Source organism: Esox lucius, chromosome 20, assembly GCF_011004845.1.
Source record: "Esox lucius isolate fEsoLuc1 chromosome 20, fEsoLuc1.pri, whole genome shotgun sequence".
Lineage (NCBI taxonomy): Eukaryota > Metazoa > Chordata > Actinopteri > Esociformes > Esocidae > Esox > Esox lucius.
Window position 1 is genome coordinate 42664355 of NC_047588.1, and position 14655 is coordinate 42679009.

Below are 14655 nucleotides of genomic sequence, written 5' to 3' on the forward strand. Positions count from 1 at the left end.
ACAAACAATTTCTAAATGTTCCAGTTTACAAAATAATCTAAACGAGTAAGACAAAATAAAATGAAAACGGTGCCACAATGAACTCTGCTCCTCCCCCAGGATGATGCTTTACAATGTCCATGGGACTGTCCAGTCACTTGTCAGCTAGTGGATTAGTCAAGTATCAAACCTACACTGTGGTGGTCAGCTTGGTTCCTTAAAAAGTTTTTCTTAAAATTAAAATCATAATGAGGTTATCAAAATAACTACCATGAACAAAACAGAGTTTTAGCGTTACAAGGTCACAATTTTGTTTAATAAGCGTAGTCCTGGACAAGGGAGATTTTCATTAAACTTTTTCAGTCCAAGGAGGATTAATTGTAATTCCATTGATTGGTCATATTTTTTCTAATATCATTCAACAGGAATTCTCTATCAAGAATGTAGTGCAATGCATTACGGAAAAGTCTGTAAAGCCCAAGAAATTATAAACTGTAGTGTAAGTAAAACCTATTTGCACTCAATACTGTTATTTTAAATAAAGAACACCTCATGTATTTGATTCAGGTCTGTTGTTATAATATTGTGAAGAAAAAAATAAATATCAATACACAATATAATAAAAACAAATACTAGAATAACAACAATAAAACAATAATAAAATATAGAATAAGAAACAACAGAAAAACATAACTGGTAGTTTCCGTCGTAGATTCTATAGTAGATTCCATGAGGAAGCTATAAAAGCTGCAAGGTGAAACAGTGTGGTTAAGTTTGAGTGCTCAGTCATAGGCACGTGAAAAGAGAAGTGTTTTTAACCTGGATTTAAAAATTGATGTATTTGAGGCACATCTAAGATCCTCTGGTAGTTTATTCCAGTTGTGTACCACATAACTACTAAACGCAGCTTCCCTATGTTTAGTTTGGACCCCGGGCTCTACTAGCTGACCTGAGTTCATGGATACAAGAGCCCTGCCCAGTTTATATTCTAACATATGAGAAATGTATTCGGAGCCTAAACCATTCAGTGATTTATAGACTAAAAGCACCACTTTAAAATCTATTCTGTAATACTATCACTGACTGGAAGCTAGTGTAAAGATTTAAGAACTGGACTGATGTGCTCTGTTCTCTTGGTCCTGGTTAACATTCTAGCAGCAGCATTCTGAATGAGATGAAGCAGTTTTACAGTCTTTTTGGGGAGTCCAGTTAAGAGACCATTACAGTAGTCAACCCTACCAGAGATAAAAACGTGGATGAGCTTCTCTTGGTCTCTTTGGGACACCAAGCCCTCGACTCTGGTTATATTTTTAAGATGACAGAATGCTGTTTTGGTGACCGCTTTGATATGACTGTTGAACGTGAGATCTGTATGTGGTGTTAATCTGTAATCCGCTTTTCTACATGTTAATCTGTTATCTCAAATATTAGGTGTGCAGCATAAGTAACCATGGTGATGTAACCTGGTAACAAGTGAATCACCATCGTGACACTGACAACCCAGGGATCAACCTGAAATTAGTTTGCGAACCCCAAATCCTGCTTCATAGTACAGGCCTTGGGTCCTATTGAACTAAACCAGTGGGGGAAGGGGGGCAAGTCCTGCACGAGCACTGACACCTTAAACAAGTGTTATTCATCAGTGGTCATATCCCCCCAGTTTAGATAGCATGGTTGTAGGGCCGTGGGATGAATCACACTATATTATTTTGAGCATGATCATTTTAGGATACAAATTCAGGATGTCTCAGGTAGTGACTTGGAGGTTATGTATTCTAGTATTCTGTTATGTGAGTACTCTATGAGGAACAGTCAGTTCGGATGATGTTGGAAAGCACTTCCTACATTTACGGTTAATCTCCAGTTTGTAGCCAGTAATGTATCCGCTGATGTATTTTAAGAGAATCAAGATGACTGGAACTCTTCCCGCAGTCAGAACAGGAGTAATGCTTCTCTCCAGTGTGCACATTCAGGTGATTAGTAAGGTCAGATGTTTTAAGGAAACCTTTCCCACAGTCAGAACATGAGTATATAGTGTAACATGTTGAATGCAAATTCAGATTATGTAATGAAACTAGTAAATTCAGATGATGTGATTTAATTTTATTGACCAGTAATTTCAGATATAATAAAACTTTTCCCACAGTCAGAACAGGAGTAAGGCTTCTCTCCTATGTGCATTCTCTGATGAACAGTAAGATGAGATGATCTAATGAAACGCCTCCCAAAGTTAGAACAGGAGTAAGGCTATTCTCGATTATGCATGACCTGGTGAACTTTGAGGCTACCTAATTGAGAAAAACTCTTCCCACAGTCAGAACATGAGAAAGGTTTCACTCCAGTATGTATGCGCTGGTGAACTTTAAGGTTACCTGAATTAGAAAAACTCTTCCCACAATCAGAACATGAGTAAGGTTTCTCTCCAGTGTGTATGCGCTGGTGAATTTTAAGGATACTGAACTCAGAAAAACTTTTCCCACAATCAGAACATGAAAAAAGCTTCTCTCCTGTGTGAACTTTATGATGTTTAGTAAGTAGATGTGATTTAAGAAAACTCTTCCCACAATCCGAACATGAGAAAGGCTTCTCTCCTGTGTGAAATTTCTGATGTTTAGTAAGTTGAGATGATTTAAGGAAACACTTCCCACAATCAGAACATGAGAAAGGCTGCACTTTTATATGTATAAGCTGGTGATATTTAAGGCTACTTAAATGAGAGAAACACTTCCCACAGCTTGAACATGAGAAAGGCTTCACTCCTGTGTGTGTGCGTTGGTGAACTTTAAGGCAAGTTATATAAGAGAATGTCTTCCCACAGTCAGAACAGGAGGAAGGTTTCTCTCCAGTGTGTATGCGCTGGTGAGTTCTAAGGCCACCGAACTGAAAATAACTCTTCCCACAATCAGAACATGAGAAAGGTTTCTCTCTAGGCATGTCACAGTGTCTTTTTAAATGTGATATAGAGAGGAAAGATTTTCCACAATGGGGAGAGTGGTGAGACTTCTTATCTTTGTAGTCATCCTGTTGTTTCTCTCCAGGAAATATTTCACCTTCAGCAATCTCATCTGTGTGATTAATATCAGAAAAGTTAAGTGGAGCAATGATTCACATACTGTATCAATGCAGTTAGCAGATTATATCAATGTTATTTCTTAGAGACTGGAAAAGTGGAAGATGAACAACTGAACACTGTAATAAATAAATATGAATACAGAATGGTGACACATTAAAGGGAAAAACCTGAACAAATGAGTGGAGGAACATAACGAATGCAGATGATTCCATACAAGTGTGCTGAATTCAGTTAAGCATTAACATCATATCATGTGTGGCATAAACAAATTCTGATTTTGGATCAAGATGTTAAGAAACAAAGATCTAAGTGACTTTGGGTTTCTTCCAGGACGACAACTGCAAATTTATATTTACAATTTACGCAACTGGAAACTGTTTTGGAAACAGGGTTATAATTTATATTTGCAATTTACGCAACTGGAAACTGTTTTGGAAACAGGGTTATAATTTATATTTGCATTTTACGCAACGTCCCAACTGTTTTGGAAACAGGGTTATAATTTATATTTGCATTTTACGCAACGTCCCAACTGTTTTGGAAACAGGGTTATAATTTATATTTGCATTTTACGCAACATCCCAACTGTTTTGGAAACAGGGTTATAATTTATATTTGCATTTTACGCAACATCCCAACTGTTTTGGAAACAGGGTTATAATTTATATTTGCATTTTACGCCACGTCCCAACTGTTTTGGAAACAGGGCTATAATTTATTGTGGATTGACGACATAAGGGCAGGACTGTGTGTGAAGTGACAATAAGACATGCCAGTTATTTACAGCTAAAAATGGTACTGTGGTCTGTTTGAAATGCAATTATTTGTTAACAATTAAGTTGTAAAGTCTCTGCAACACAATATTGTTTTAACTGCTTACATTTATTTTCATGAAGAAATATAATTTTAAGAGGGCTGCTATGTTTACTTGTTGAGACTTGTGTGTTTTAATGCATTAGACCTTGTGTGTTTTTAAAACACACTGAGTGTGTTTTAATGCATTAGACCTTGTGTGTTTTTAAAACACACTGAGTGGATTTTAATGCATTAGACCTTGTGACAGACTCATCAAAAAATCTTGTGCGCCGTTTGCCATATGTAGGGCCAGCCTACTACTGCTATCTTAGCCTAGGCTTAGCATGTGCTATTGTATATAGAAAGTGTTTTTAAGTTTTTGTACTTTAAAAACTGCACTGGAATGTTTGTTTGTTTTATTTCTTTTGTATAAATTGCAGCACTAACGGACCAGAATAAATTCCTAGTTTGCTGTGGAACTTACGTGGCAATAAAACTCTCTTGACTCTAATAATACTTTTAAGGAGGGCCAAAGGGGCCAGAATGAAATATATAAATACTTTATAATTTACTTATAAATTAAATATATTAAGCGGCACATTAATAGGAAATCTTTTTATATGCCCCTTTTTAAAATGTCATAATACATGTATTTCCTAATCATTTTATATTTATTATAACATGTATTTTATAAAATCATGGACCTTTTCGTAATATCATGGCGTATTTTGTAATTGAATTGCATATTTCGTAATCGAATGTCATATTTCATAATTGAATGTCATATTTCACGATTTAATGACCTACATTAACATTTAATTACCTATTTTAACTATTTTGCCATATTTCAAAGCACATTTCATGATCACAAGGGATATGTTGGTCAATGCAAGTGGGTGGTCTTGGACCAATAAACCTTGAAACTTAATGTAAAAGATGTGCAGTTATTGGGGTGTCAAAACAACAAAATTCAAACGCGGGAGAAGTTTATACTAAACTCATTAACTGGATTTTCTAAGCCCTTAGGCTTTAAAGCAAATGTTAACTAGTCCCTGTCTAACCAGAACAAGTATAACAAGCGCAATACTCTATTTAGCAAGTAACAACCATGCAAAACCAAAGCTTGTACTATGAAAACACCTCCTTTCTTAGAGGTCATGGCTCAGCCTCATTCCATCTGCCTTAATGTCAGCCCAAAAACAAGCAGACATCCTCATTTCATTTTTGGAATTGGGTCAAAAGAGCCAGGGCATTTCCAAAAACACCTGGGGCTCATTTAGCATTTCCATTGCCAAATATGTACATAATAATAATAATAGTAATTTTTCCAGAAGTCTTCATACAAGCTTGCTATAACTGAGTAAATTGCTATAACTGAGTAAATTGCTATAACTGAGTAAATTGCTATAACTGAGTAGATTGCTATAACTCAGCAGCAAAAGACCACCCACTTGCATTGACTGACATATCCCTTGGGATCATGAAATACGCAATGAAACGCAATGTTGAAATTGGTAATTCCATTTTTAAATGTTGAAATATGTCATTAAATAGAATACGCCATTAAATGCTGAAATACACCAGGAAATTATGAAATTGGTCACAAAAGCCCATGATATTATGAAATACATCTTAAAAAAAAAAAAAGACTGGGAAACAATGTATTATGAAATATCATACCATTATTTTTAAACGGGTCATTATAAAAAATATGTAATAATGTGGCACTTAAAATCATATTTAATTAATAATTTATATTTTTTATTACTTTATTTTGACCCCTTTGGTCCTCCATACACTTTCATGTCCTTTTAGGCAATAAAAAAAAGTTGTTGCAAGTTTTAAGTGTCATTTAAATATGAAATTCGTCATTTGGGAATGGGAGGCATTTTTTGAAATTCTAAAATCGCAATTGATCATAATTGAATGGGAATTCATTTAAATTAAGAATACATTTGAAATCTAATAATGAGGTCCCTAATTATTGCCACCCCTACCATCAAGCCAATCCCCCCCAAAAAATGCTCCAGAAATATTTGGACACTGACACAATTTTCACAATTTTGGCTCTGTACACCACCACAATGGATTTGAAATTAAACAACCGAGACGTGAAATGCACTTTCAGCTTTAATTCAAGGAGTTAAACAAAAATATTGTATGAAACGTTTAGGAATTGCATCCATTTTAATATGCAGTCCCCTTATTTCAGGGGTTCAAATTTAATTGGACAAATTAACAGAATCATGAATAAAATGTTCATTTTTAATTCTTTGTTGAGAATCTGGAATGCATGGACATCACCAAATGTTAGGTTTCCTACTTTGTGATGCTTTGCCAGGCCTTTACTGAAGCTGTCTTCAGTTTTTGTTCATGGGTCTTTCTGCCTTAAGTTTTGTTTTCAGCAACTGAAATGCATGCTCGATCGGGTTGAGATCAGGTGATTGACTGCCATATTATATTATGGAATATTCCACTTCTTTGCCTTAAAAAAACTCCTGGGTTATTTTCGCAGTATGTTTTGGGTCATTGTCCATCTGTAAATTGAAGCGCCGTCCAATCAACTTCGCTGAATTTGGCTGTATCCCTACAGTTACAGAATTCATCCGACTGCTTCTGTCTTCTGTCACATCATCAACAAACACTAGTGACCCAGTGCCATTGAAGCCATGCATGCCCATGCCATCACACTGCCTCCACCGTGTTTTACAGATGATGTATTATGCTTCGCATAATGAGCCATTCCAAGCCTTCTTCATACTTTTTTCTTTCCATCATTCTGGTACAGGTTGATCTTAGTTTTATTGGTCAAAAGAGTGCTGTTACAGAACTGGGCTGGCTTTTTTTTAATGTTTTTTTTCTGGCCTTTAGATTTATGAATGGTTTGCACCTTGTGGTGAACACTATGAATGGTTTGCACCTTGTGGTGAACAATTTGTATCTGCTCTCCTGAAGCCTTCTCTCTATGGTGGACTTGTGGATAATGATATGCTAACCTATTGGAGAGTGTTCTTTACTTAGCTGGATGTAGTGAAGTTTTTTTTTTTTACAAGGACATTTCTAAGTGACCCCAAACTTTTGAACGGTGGTGTACATCAATGAGTTGGAATAGGAAACTCAGTTTCTTAGCTGAAGACCAAGTACTGGTTCCAGGTACAAAGCCTGAGGGGCCAGGAAGGGGGCAGCAGGCCAGGAAAACCCCTGAGCATGATGCCACACAAATCCAGAAAAAATCTGGACAGAGTGAGGATGCTCGGACTGAGAGGGAGGGAGAAGCCAAAGACCCCACCTCCACTTCTACCACAAACACTGAATATACCTAGCCCTCTACGTCTTCCAAAGAAGGCCACACAACCGCCGGGTAGCTGAGATCCAGGGAAATGTGGGGGCTGGGAGGTCATCAGGGAAAGGTGGGGGCAGGGAGGTCGTCAGGGAAAGGTGGGGGCAGGGAGGTCGTCAGGGAAAGGTGGGGGCAGGGAGGTCATCAGGGAAAGGTGGGGGCAGGGAGGTCATCAGGGAAAGGTGGGGGAGGGGAGGTCGTCAGGGAAAGGTGGGGGAGGGGAGGTCTTCAGGGAAAGGTGGGGGAGGAGGTCGTCAGGGAAAGGTGGGGGAGGAGGTCGTCAGGGAAAGGTGGGGGAGGAGGTCGTCAGGGAAAGGTGGGGGGAGGAGGTCGTCAGGGAAAGGTGGGGGAGGAGGTCTTCAGGGAAAGGTGGGGGAGGAGGTCGTCAGGGAAAGGTGGGGGAGGAGGTCTTCAGGGAAAGGTGGGGGAGGAGGTCGTCAGGGAAAGGTGGGGGAGGAGGTCGTCAGGGAAAGGTGGGGGAGGAGGTCGTCAGAGCGAGAAAGAAGGGAAAGAGGTTTTCTTTTTTGTTTATGTTTCTCAATTCAATGCAGTTTGCGGAAGTATGAACTTTTCACACATTCTATTTGAATTCAGCAACAAAAACACTGAAGCATACTGAGGCCTTAAGGATGGGTCGGGTAAATATTGTGTTGCTGGATGCAGCACACAGTGCCCACTCAAAATTCATTTCTTTGCATTTGCAGAATTTTTGACCCTTGAACATTTTATGGAAAAATAATTTTATAAATATTTCTCCTGTGACTTTAATTTGTTCACGGATAAAAAAAAGTATAATACAATTTCTAACCCACTTGATAAAAACAGTTCTTACCTTGACTAATTAAATCACCAATAAACTTCTCTTCCTTTTCATCTTTAATAATATTCAGTCCCAGTACTTGACTGCAGTCTTCCTGCTTTACTGATGTCATCTCTGAATCCACCAATGAACACTGAGCTCCACTGTAACAACCAGAATCCAGAGACTCTTGTTTGATCTCAGTGTGGAAGGAGAGCAGCAGGCTGGGTTTGTCCTCCCTCTGCCAAAATAAAGACCAAGTTAGACCCATACATGATTAATGAACATGTTGGATGAGGATAAAATATACAATGGAGGGAAAAAAGCAATCATATATTCATTATGTCGTGGAAAGTACCACAATGATGAAGAAAGGTCTGAATACTCAAACTAAACAATAGACCTGGGTCACAAAACGTGTACTTTATAAGTGTATAGTGCGAAGACTTTTCCCTTCAATATCGTTTATTCGGCAAGCGACAACCATTTATCCTTACCATTTAAATTGCCTTATTGCTAACTGAGCGACTGGCTGGCAGTATTCAAATACCAACAAACGTTACAGCTTTGTTTTATGATATATATCTATATGTATGATATATATGTATCTATTCGTGGGCATTTTGTGATAACGGTATACTGACTTGCATATCATGAAGAACACTGAATAATGTTTTTATTTTGATGAACATTAAGGATCAGTGTATTTAAACGTTCAAACTACAGTGTATTTATATGGAACTGAAAAACACAGAAAAATATAGTTGTTTAATCACTTACCATTTCACCGACTTTGACTTCTGTTTGCATTTCACGAAATGAAACTTTAACCGAACTTTAACAACAACGTGCTCGAGCACAATTAATTCTGCTTCGTCGTCTTCTTCTGTGGATTTTGTATTCCGTTTAGCAACTAACTTTTAACATGCATTACTGCCACGAACTGGCCAGGAGTGTGGACCAGACATAAGGAGCGTCTAAAATCACCCAATTATTCTTCATAAAGACTGAAGTAAAATGTGTGAAACTTATTTATCTCTTCCCAATCTGATGCTTTCCTAGCGTAGATATAAAGCATCCCATGCCGCACACCGGGATGATTGTGTAGCCCTCGCGCAGGTATACAATTCTGTTCTTTAAAAAATACAGAATAATCCATCTTGTTGGAGGACGATGAAACAGGAACAGACATTGAAGTTGTGTTCCTTGTTGAAATAATGGTTAAATAATAAAAAGTTGATAAGCAACACTAGTCTTCATACCCTGCGATGTGAACGTTTTAACATCAGTGATGTGTAGATGTATTGATTGTATAAGTTAGTGAATTGTTATAAGCTGTTGTAACCAATGAAACAAAATATTAAATGTTTGTAATATGAGCTGAAACTGAAGGAGCAAGTAGGAGAATAGGAAACCCTGTTCAAGCGGTTGCCGGCGAGAGAAAGATTTAGTATGTCTGTTTTGTGAGAAACAGGTCACAGGTCAGAGACACACACACATAGTCAGACAGACAAGACAGAAACCAGAAGGGGGGCAAGGGGATACTTGCAGTTTTCCTATAAGGAATAAAACTGGGATTGGGCCAATGGCACACACTTTGTAAGTTAACGACTCTATCTTTTGGGCGTAGTAGAAGTATAAAATGATCTGTTGAATGTTGATCCTTAGACATTGTGCGGCGACACGTGTCTCCAGAAGCTTCTGTAATAAATGGACATATGATACGGTAATTGACCTGACCCCTGGTGTTTTATTCTCCTTTCCAACAAACCAACTCGGGGAAGTGTTAGACTTCAACAGATGTTAAGAACAAAACATTTCTAAACCGCTCTTCATGTTCCTAAACAAACCAGAAAAGGAACCAGGCAAGCCTAGTCCAGCCGACCCGCAATTAGTAATGATTAAAGTTGTTGCCCTCACTGGATCAAACCAGGGTCTCCCACACGAGAGTTATGCCACGAAGTTAAACGCTAGCTTGGTGTCGGTATAGCGTCTCGATATTAGATCATTCTGTCACGCATTCATATCACGTTAAGTTTGAATATTTCGCTAGACACACTAAGCACTGTGTTAAACTGACTAACGTTTCTTATTAAGTTTACCTTCACCACAAATAGCATGAGCTGTAGGGCTTTTGCCACTGGCCGTTTTACCATCTTATTAGCCAGTAATAGACTTATGTCTACTAACTTACTTATTGGAATAGTCTAATGGTATGGGGGTGCATTGGTGCACATGGCATGGGTGACTTGCTTTGTATCTGTCAAAGCACCATTAATGCTGAACAACATATACAGGTTTTGGAGCAACATATGCTGCCATCCAGATCCACATCTTTTTCAGGGAAGGCCTTGCTTATTTCAGCATGAAAATGCCAAACCACATTCTGCATGTATTACAACAGCATGGCTCCATAGTAAGAGTCTACATGCTAAACTGGCCTAGCAGATTGAGGACAAACCCAGCCTGCTGCTCTCCTTCCACACAGAACCCAAACAAGAGTCACTGGATTCTGATTGTGACAGTGGAGCTCAGTGTTCATTGGTGGATTCAGAGATGACATCAGTAAAGCAGGAAGACTGCAGTCAAGTACTGGGACTGAATATTATTAAAGATGAAAAGGAAGAGAAGTTTATTGGTGATTTAATTAGTCAAGGTAAGAACTGGTTTTATCAAATGGGTTAGAAATTGTATTATTATTTTTTTTATCTGTGAACAAATTAAAGTCACAGGACTTTTAATGGACAAATTCTGCTTTTCTTTCAAAAACAAGGACATTTCCTGTGACCCCAAACTTTTGAACGATAGTGTACACTAGTTCAGGTGTTCTCCACTGGCGTGGGTCTTTGAGATGCACTAGTTCAGGTGTTGAACTCGCCATGAGGATTGTGATTTTACTGTCCTTGCAAAAGTCTGACAACTTTCCAATGTGTGCAATTATTCTTTGGCACAATTGATAATACCAGAGTGTAAAATTGAAATAGAATGTTTGGTTAAGTATCCATTCTCATGACAGTCCTTCGTGAATCAATCTCTTGCAATTGGCCCTTCGCAAAATCCCTCCCCCAATCGAAAGGGCAATTCCCAGTGGTGCTTCAACACAAGAACAGTTGTCCCAGTCATGAGCCATCCGTTCACAGCTCCTTGAAAGGGAAGATTTAGGATGTTATAAGACAAACCCTTAAAAGGATTATTGATATTAGTGAGATCTGTAAAATATCTGTCTCAGGGATATTCCTTCACTCCACCAAACATTTTGCAGTAAGTTTCAGCATTGTTTATACAAGTTATACTTATTTTTGTTTATATTTTCATAGTTTTTTTATTCCAAAAGGTCATTTTCAGAAATGTACCTGTTCTATCATTGATCACCTGTTCTATCATTGAACATGTTTTATAAAATGTTCAATGATAGACATGTTATAAAACAATCAAGACATGAGACAAACAATAACACTGAATAACAAATACCAACCACAAAGAATTTCACTTTCAGAGAAAAACCTCTGCAGACAGATTTTATTATTTTAGGTGTAATAAAGCAAATAATATTAAGAAACTACTTCCTTTTGGACCTTTTCATGTCACAGGACTTATAATGACATTAATACTCTATGTTCTTATACCTTTACTTCATAAACAGTGTCTTCAGAAAATATCCAGACCCCTTCCATTTTGAATGCACATACATTTACACAGGCTAAATGTATAAATTATTTAAAAAAACATTGCCATCAACGTGCATACAATACCCCTTGATGACAAAGTGAAACAAACATTTCATCAAATATATCGTAGCAGAAATGGTGTAGTAGCGCAGCTTTCTCAAAAAATTCAATCACAGTTGTCTATGTGAAGCAATAAGACTGACGTGAATAAAACATCTACAAGGTTCTTCATTTGACTGTTTACTTGAAAATAAAGACAATACAAACAAATTGTTGTCATATGGTCAAAAACTGTTGCGCCTCTTTCCTACTAAATTGTAATTAATAGTTGTAAACCTTTGCATTTTCATTATTTATTAGTATTATATGTTATTGCAAACAGTATGCTAGAAAAGTGCATACATGTTGAATACATGTTTTGTGCATGAATTCTAGGTGTAATTACTCTTGCTATTTGTTTATTGTAGTTTCCCCAGCAACAGCTTTTTATTAATATAATGTAACACCCAGTGGTCACATGGACAACTCTCTTCAGATGCACCTTTGAAATACTTGAACCCCACCCTGCACCTCCTGGGCCATCTGCTGACACCTCCTCTACCTCAACAAAGCCCAGTGATGCAGCATTAAACACTCTTGTCCCCTCTATCCCAACACAGCCCAGTGATACAGCATCAAGTGTTCCTGTCCCCTCTACCTCAACACAACCCAGTGATGTAGCATCAAACACTCCTGTCCCCTCTACCTCAACACAGCCCAGTGATGCAGCATCAAACACTCCTGTCCCCTTTACCTCAACAAAACTTAGTGATGTAGCATCAAACACTCCTGTCCCCTCTACCTCAACACAGCCCAGTGATACAGCATCAAGTGTTCCTGTCCCCTCTACCTCAACACAACCCAGTGATGCAGCATTAAACACTCTTGTCCCCTTTACCTCAACAAAGCCTAGTGATGTAGCATCAAACACTCCTGTCCCCTCTACCTCAACACAGCCCAGTGATGCAGCATCAAACACTCCTGTCCCCTTTACCTCAACAAAGCCTAGTGATGTAGCATCAAACACTCCTGTCCCCTCTACCTCAACACAGCCCAGTGATCCTCCTGTCCCCTCTGCCTCAACACAGCCCAGTGATCCTCCTGTCCCCTCTGCCTTAACACAGCCCAGTGATGCAGCCTCAAACACTCTTGTCCCCTCTATCCCAACACAGCCCAATGATACAGCATCCAGTGTTCCAGTCCCCTCTACCTCAACATAGCCCAGTGATGCAGCATCAATCACTCCTGTCCCGTCTACCTCAGCACAGCCCAGTGATGTAGCATCAAACACTCCCGTCCCCTCTCCATCAACACAGCCCAGTGACACTCCTGTCCCCTCTACCTCAACACAGCCCAGTGATACTTCTATCCCCTCTACCTCAGCACAGCCCAGAGATGCTCCTGTCCCCTCTACCTCAGCACAGCCCAGAGATAATCCTGTGCCCTCTACCTCAGCACAGCCCAGTGATACAACGTCAGGCATCTAAAAAAAGGTTGCACCAATACACCTGACTGACTGGCCATTTGTTTTATCTGATGAGGTAAGAACAGAATTTGTTCTCAGAGGACCATATAAAATAAAAGGCTTCAGGTTTCAGGCTGTAGAACAATGCTAGATTAGGCATATTGCACTGAGGTTTCTATAATATAGTTTGTTTTTGTGCAATACTCTTATTTAAAATGTATTTTATGTCACACGTTTGCTGCATGAAAGGCACGGTGAGTAAGGCTGTAGGACAATGCTTCATTATGCATCTTGGACTAAGGTTTCTGTAATACCGTTTTTCAGTACAATACTCTTATGTATACTGTAGTTATAATTTGTTTCATATCACTTGTTTCTTTAATACTGTTTTAATTGGGTATTTTCTGTTTCTAAAATAAAGAAAATCACAAAGGCATAAAGCTTTGCAGTTTCTGTGTGAGTGTATGAACACAATGATCAGTGATGGAATTGGCTGCGATGCAAGGGGATACCCGCTAAATTCACTTTGAATTCACTAGCTAGCAACAATCAGAATTCACGGGAATTCATCACAATGGTTCGACAACGTGAGGTTCCCAGTGGTGGTGATAAAATTAAATCCAGCTCAAGGATCCCTTTTCACAGACTTCCGTTCCCCGACCCCGAAAGGATGAGACTCTGGCTCATCGTCCTGCAGATTGATGGAAACACTCCTGTCGATCAACTTCACTTGGTTGACCACCGTGTTCGAGGGTCGCTACAAGCTTCAGTAGCTACAAGCTTCAGTAGCTACAAGCTTCAGTAGCTACATTTTATTTTAAGCCTAAAATAAAACTTTTTACGGTTACATTGTGCCTATTTCTGGTGGAGTTTCTAAGTATGCATCCGTGCATGCTTTTTGGGGTAATATATACCACAACCCCTTGCACAGTAAAAGAGGAAAGGTTTCCAAGATTCTCTTGTCTTTTCACTTGATAAAAAAGTCAGTTATAGTCACCTATATTGGTAGTAATTGTATCAATGTTATTCATGAATGAAAGAAATAGGAACTTTGTTGTGCCATGAAATGAATTAGCTTTGGCAGTGTAATGTTCATCATTCAACATTCTGTCCTCAAAGTTGATGTGTTAGAAGCAGGAAAAATGGGCAAGCAAAAGGATCTGAGCGACTTTGACAAGGGCCAAATTGTGATGGCTAGATGACTGGGTCAGAGCATCTCCAAAACTGCTGTCCTTGTGGGGTGTTTCTGGTCTGCAGTGGTCAGTACCTATCAAAAGTGGTCCAAGGAAAAGCAGTGACCAGATTACAGGGTCATGGGCGGCCAAGGCTCATTGATGCATGTGGGGAGTGAAGGCCGGCCTGTGTGTTCTGATCCAACAGATGAGCTACTGTTGCCCAAATGGCTGAAAAAGTTAATGCTGGTACTGATAGAAAGGTGTCAGAACCCTCAGTGCATCGCAGTTTGTTGCGTATGGGGCTGTGTAGCCGAAGACCAGT

General features: G+C 38.9%; 2 protein-coding genes across 2 annotated transcripts; both read right to left on the minus strand.

Annotated features, from left to right (window-relative positions):
• Positions 1–2067: 2067 nt before the first annotated feature.
• Positions 2068–8933, minus strand: LOC114829784 (gastrula zinc finger protein XlCGF17.1-like). Its single transcript, XM_029116016.2, has 3 exons — positions 8767–8933; positions 8020–8227; positions 2068–3044 (listed from the first exon to the last, which is right to left on the minus strand). The coding sequence occupies exons 1-3, from the start codon at positions 8794–8796 to the stop codon at positions 2227–2229; spliced, it is 1056 nt and encodes a 351-aa protein (XP_028971849.2). The 5' UTR covers positions 8797–8933; the 3' UTR covers positions 2068–2226.
• A 2537-nt stretch (positions 8934–11470) lies between these two features.
• On the minus strand, positions 11471–14234 carry LOC109614776. Its single transcript, XM_034288611.1, has 2 exons — positions 12723–14234; positions 11471–12626 (listed from the first exon to the last, which is right to left on the minus strand). The coding sequence occupies exons 1-2, from the start codon at positions 13174–13176 to the stop codon at positions 12004–12006; spliced, it is 1077 nt and encodes a 358-aa protein (XP_034144502.1). The 5' UTR covers positions 13177–14234; the 3' UTR covers positions 11471–12003.
• Positions 14235–14655: the final 421 nt, after the last annotated feature.